General features: G+C 29.9%; 1 protein-coding gene across 1 annotated transcript; it reads left to right on the top strand.

Annotated features, from left to right (window-relative positions):
* Positions 1 to 4255: 4255 nt before the first annotated feature.
* LOC9304406 (chaperone protein dnaJ 20, chloroplastic) lies at positions 4256 to 5731 on the top strand. Its single transcript, XM_021019466.1, has 2 exons — positions 4256 to 4895; positions 5418 to 5731. The coding sequence occupies exons 1-2, from the start codon at positions 4443 to 4445 to the stop codon at positions 5556 to 5558; spliced, it is 594 nt and encodes a 197-aa protein (XP_020875125.1). The 5' UTR covers positions 4256 to 4442; the 3' UTR covers positions 5559 to 5731.
* Positions 5732 to 6137: the final 406 nt, after the last annotated feature.

The raw sequence follows: 6137 nt of genomic DNA, 5'->3' as shown, positions 1-6137 counted from the left end.
GGATTTTTAGATTTTTCAAGGTTTTATAAGATATTTTAAAGGTTTTTAAAGGTATTTAAAATGCATTTATAAGGTATTTATAAAGTATTTATAAGATTTTAGATACATAGAAATGTAATTTGTGTATGTTTTAATAATATTACATACATATTTGGGTAAATCTTATATTTTTAAGAGCATTTTTTATAAGATTTTTAAAAATGGGTATTTTTGAAAAGTGGCATTGAAAAGGTGGCATTTTTGCAAAAGCCCCTAATTTAAAACCACAATAGACCAGTTGTTTTATTCAATAAAAGTTAGACATATGTTCTAACGAAAATTCAATTTAATAAAAAAAAACTAAAAGCATACCTTAGTATATATATATATATATATATAAATTTACATGATTATTAATTTAGGATATTAATGAGACCATATATTTACATAGAGATTCTAAAAAAATTATTATCTTATTATCTTATCAAATTTTGTTAAATTTTACATTGGCCCGACTTGGGACCAGATAATTTAATTAATTTATAATGTTTATTAATTTATCGAGTATTAATTTATAGAGGTTTGACTGTATATTGCACACAGTTTTCAAAATTATGTAAACTAATTATATATTTTGTATTCAACACAAATTATGCAGCAATAGCAGATCCCTTTTATAGATGTATCTCAAATTTTTATTTTTAGTCCAAAAATCAAATTAATTATGATTAAACAATGAAAAGAAGAATATGCAAAATTTAGCTAAGGAAAGAAACATTAATAAATTTGTTAAAATATTTGTAACTTTAACATCATACATATTAATCCATTAAACTCACAGTATGTATTGTATGATATTTAAAAGTAAGCAAACAAGAATTTGGAACATGGATTTAATGGAATGAAATGAGAATAGGAATTACGAGACGGGATGACAGGGGAACATAAATTAAAAATCAAACTAAATACTCAACTGGTATGAGTTCGTGTTATGAGCACTATATAAAATAAATTTGTTTACACACATAACCCAATACGTACATTTTCAGTTACACATATAGTCTAATTATGATAGATACAAGACCGTAATATTTTTATTTTACCTATACGAGACGGGTTATGGGACGAAGAATTTATGACAGATACATGACGGGATAAGTTTCTTGTTCCAAAATAGTTACGCCTAGCTAATATACATGAAATAATCCAAACTAAAACCGAATATATATCCTATTTAACATATGTAATCAAACTATTAAAAATGTTTTGATTAGTTTAGAAAACAAAAACGTAACATCACTTAAGTTTTGCAACTAAATAATATCTTAATTTTATCTTAAATACAATTTCGCACGTACGTGTAGGTCCGAATCTTAAAATATAACTATGCACTAACGCAACTGAATTTCGTTCATTAATCTAACTTTATAGTATATATATTATTACGAAGTTCACTAACACAATAAAATATTTTATGTTTTTAAAATCTATATAACAATTTATAAAAAAAATATCTTTGTATGTACGTGTGGATTTAGATCTAATACACTAAGATATATATCATAAAAACAACAAAATAATATATATTATATGAAAAATTTTAAGAAATGTTTTTAAAATATGAAACCCCGCACGTACGTGCGGGTCATGATCTAGTTTTCTTTAAAAGCTTTAAAGTATCAATTTTTGTAGGCTTTTTTTTAAACGAAAATTTTTTATATTAAGAAAACTAGATTTAGTTTTATTTTAGGTGAGGAAAAAATCTTCTCTAGGCCATTTAAACAAAAAATTATATTTTTAAATACTAATGTAATATATTAAAAAAATTGAGAATAAAAATTACTTAACAGAACAGAAAATAAATTAAAAAGTCGAACTACATTTATCTTTTTTTTTTTTGAAAAGTGAGCACGTTAAATACTACATATAAATTTATATTAAGAAAACTAGATTTAGTTTTATTTTAGGTGAGGAAAATATCTTCTCTAGACCATTTAAACAAAAAATTATACTTTTAAATATTAATAGGGAAATTGTTAAAATATCTCTTTTGGTGTGCCCCTTTTAGATGTCCATTTTCAAAAATGCCCCTTTTTAAATCTGATTTTATAAAGTTTTATTAGGTTTATAAGGTACTTATGGATTGTAACTACTACTTGAAGACTCGATCCAAGTATTTATAAGGTTTTATAAGGTGTTTTTAAAGGTTATACAAGTTATTTAAAAGGATTTTTAAGGTTTTTCAAAGGTTTTACAAGATATTTTAAAGGTTTTTAAAGGTATTTAAAATGCATTTATAAGATATTTATAAAGTATTTATAAGATTTTAGATACATAGAAATGTAGTTTGTGTATGTTTTAATAATATTACATACATATTTGGGTAAATCTTATATTTTTAAGAGCATCTTTTATAAGGTTTTTAAAAAGAGGTATTTTTGAAAAGTGGCATTGAAAAAGTGGCATTTTTGCAAAAGTCCCATATTAATATATATTCATATGACCCTCGTAAACAAAAATCATAGCTCCGCCACTAAAGTTGGCACCTCCCGAGCAGCGTAAATGAGTAGTACTGCAACGATGCCAAAGTGACTCTGACTTTGAATGTGGCCAAGATCTACAAATCAAGCTTGTTGTTCTGAAGCTGAAGCTGTTGATGAAGCAACACATTGTCTTTTGCATGCAGAAAGTCTCATCACGTTTGAGATAAAAGTCAGGGTTTCAAGCTTCTTCTCTTGAGTTGTCACATTGAAAGGTTCGACGAATTGCTTAGAAATCAGATGATTGTTGAAGAAGACTTGTGCTGCACCATTCTCAGACTTTAACTTGATCTTCTTGTCTCAGTTTTCGAAAGCATAGTAGACCTTCAAGTCGAGGTCGAGGTTGAAGGAACTGAGCTCTGCATTATGGATGCTGAAGTCCGGGAACTTGGGTCTTATCACCAGGATTGCAACCATCACGAAGATGAGGAGAATGGCAGCGACGAAGACAAGCCCTGCCAATAACCAAACCCATGACATCTTCCTTGGCTCCACCGGAATCAATGAAGTCTAGGAGAAGGTGTCAAATTCTAAATGTGAAAGAAATGAGAAAAAAAAATCACTAGTTAAACGAATCTCTTACTTTTCTCTTACAAATTATTTTTACAATCCTAATTCATTAGGATTATTAATTACAAATGCAAAATTTTTACAGAAAATGACAATAGAATAATTAGTGATGGCTTAGAAAAATATAGACAAAAATGAGCAAAAAATAAGCAAAATATAAGCAAAACATAATAATATAGTCAAAATAACAAAGAAATGACAAATATATAAATTATATGTTGAAATTTATGACATTAACTTAAATAGATATTTATTGTCATTAATTTAGTTGTTTTACTACTTTAATTTATTCATTTTACTAAACTGATTTTGGTTATTATTAACTTAAATTTCTACTAATAACACCGAGGAATAGAACCGCTGAAGTTGTTGTTGGATAAAACAAGTATTTGAAGATTATCCAGTTCGCAAATTGTCCAAGGAATATTTCCCGAAAACTGATTATCGGAGCTGTAAAAGTCCAACGTAGAGCGTGGTAACAAAGGAAACGGATTCTGGAAAGTGTTTGAACTTATGTCAAGCATAAATAGTCCTCCACCTCTTTGAATAACATCCGCAGGTCCTTCAAAGCCATTGAAAGAATTCTGAGAAATGTTAACATACCTCAACTTTGGTAGTCTCCATAACCATTTTGGTACTTTGCCTTCAATTTGATTGGCAGAGATATCTAAGTCATCCAAACTGGTTTGGTTTTGTAGAAACTTGGGAAATTCAGAAATATTGCACGATGATAAAATCAAAGTCTCTATAGGTGAGAGAAGATGGAGAGTTGGATTGATCTTCAAATTAATAGTTTGATTAAAATGAAAATCAACAAGAATTGGTGATTTAATCACAAACTATTATTAACTGAACTAATTTAAAATTGTCATGAAATGTTTTCACTTATTCATCTCCGTAATCAGACTACTGATAAGGTCAACATAGGTTATATATTAAGTCTATCAAAGACTTAATGCATTAATCTATTTCTTAAAAATATTTAAACACGCTTACATTGCTTTAATCACCAAAATTTATAATTAAAATAAAAAATTGCAAAATTGATAATTTAAAACGTTCTAAGAAAAGTTGGTATTTATTTTTTCAACGAAATTTGAAAGTTTGCGAATTTATAACATTTTTTGAACTTATTTTCGGAATTAAATTTCTGAAATTTCTCAGTCACAAAACGACGACTACTCTCCTTTAAACTAAAATTACATAAATACCCCTCAAAATCCACAGATCACTACTATTCAACTGTTTCGTCTACCTTCTCCTTTCCCTCTTCCCAACCTACACATTACCATTCCCATATTAAAATCCACAAATCTCAAATCCCCAAAAACCCAAACCCTAAAATCGAAAACAATGAAATGTTACAAAAGCTCATCAATTCTCTCAACCAATCACCACCCATTCTTCTACAAACAACAACCAATCTCATCCCTTCAACCATCTTCCTTCCCATCAACTCTCTCTTACCCGACCCGAACCCGCTTCTCCTCCACCCGAATCCAATCTCGACTAACCCACGACGATCCAGTTAAACAATCGAAAGACTTATCCTTCTACGATCTTCTCGGCGTCACCGAATCAGTCACACTCCCAGAAATCAAACAAGCTTATAAACAACTTGCTCGTAAATATCACCCCGATGTTTCTCCTCCGGATCGTGTCGAAGAATACACAGATCGGTTTATTCGAGTTCAAGAAGCTTACGAAACTCTCTCCGATCCTCGCCGGAGAGTTTTATATGATCGTGATTTGTCTATGGGGTTTTCGTTTTCTTTCTCCGGTAAACGCCGGAACCGTTACGATGAGGTAATTAATTACTAATTAAAAAAATGAATTTTATTAGTCTCACTCAATTTTTGTGATGAACAAAATTTTTGAAGTTATTATGGTTTAGAAAATTTAAGAGTTATGCAATAATTTTAGTTTATGTGTTATTTGATAAATTTATCCAAGTGATGTTGATGTTCTTGATTTGGATATTTTTTTGGTTCATATGTGGACAAATCACAAATAGTGTGTGGTATTATCCTCAAAAATTCTATTTTTATTCTTTTATTTCGAATTTCAAGATTTACTCGGTAGATTCAAGAACCTTTTATGTGTATCCTTGTCGACAGAATTGACCTTATCTTTATTATGGTCCAATAAATTGACTCATGTGTCAATTATTAAGGTGACAAATTAAAGAATGGACTAGTAGTGGAATAGAGAATAATGTTGAGAAAAATGAACTCATTGGTCCTTTATTTGGTACAATCATTCATGGGTCCCTAATGTTGAATATGCAAGTATTTATAATTTGGGTTTTGGTGATTGTTGTGAAAGCAGGAAGTGGTGGAAGAGAAGAGTGAGTGGAAGGCAAAATGGCAAACTCAGCTCTCAGGGCTAAGGAGAAGAAGCAATCAGAAAGACAATAACTCAATGTCTTGGGCTGCTAGAATGCGCCGTCAACAACAAGATTCCTCTTAACACACAACATCATGTCTTTAGCCTCCTTACGTATAGTCTTTTAATTGTTTGTGTGTAATATAGAAAGCATAGCATCAATACCAAGAAACTTTGTATATATGTATACACTTTTCTCTGTGCCTTTACCAATCGGCAAGCACATTAAATAGATAAATACCCTAATTATAAGCTTCTTTTGGTTGTGCCTTTTAAGTTTTACGTTTTGAGTGGAGAACAGATTTCAAGCTGTGGCAGCAACATTTCTAATGGTCATTGATTGTATTGTAAACACTCTATTTTCATACGTTTCATAACCGCTTGTTTCATCTATTCACATTTTCACCACTCATTTCATCCGTCCGTTTCAACAAACTATGCCATCCGTCCGTCCACTCCACCCGTAACCAACGAGGTCTCTGAACATTCGATAGCCTTAATTCATGTAAAGATGTTTGCTTCCAAGTTCCAACTACTTCTTCTAATCACTTTCTCCGACCACTTCTTTTATAATTCCTAAGACCGTCTCCAATGTATTTTCCTATTTTTGCCTTTAAAATAGAGGAACTCTATAATAGATGTGAGTTTTATTTCAATGTAATC

This window comes from Arabidopsis lyrata (assembly GCF_000004255.2).
Source record: "Arabidopsis lyrata subsp. lyrata unplaced genomic scaffold ARALYscaffold_7, whole genome shotgun sequence".
NCBI classification, from domain to species: Eukaryota; Viridiplantae; Streptophyta; class Magnoliopsida; order Brassicales; family Brassicaceae; genus Arabidopsis; species Arabidopsis lyrata.
Note: the sequence above shows the minus strand (reverse complement) of the source record. Positions and strands in the feature narration are given on the sequence as shown.

What these genes read in the sequence shown, in the direction of transcription:
- LOC9304406 (XM_021019466.1), top strand. Translation starts at nt 4,443, where the DNA reads ATGAAATGTTACAAAAGCTCATCAATTCTCTCAACCAATCACCACCCA. An exon ending in GCCGGAACCGTTACGATGAG is followed by an intron (nt 4,896 to 5,417) that starts GTAATTAATTAC and finishes TTGTGAAAGCAG; the next exon opens with GAAGTGGTGGAAGAGAAGAG.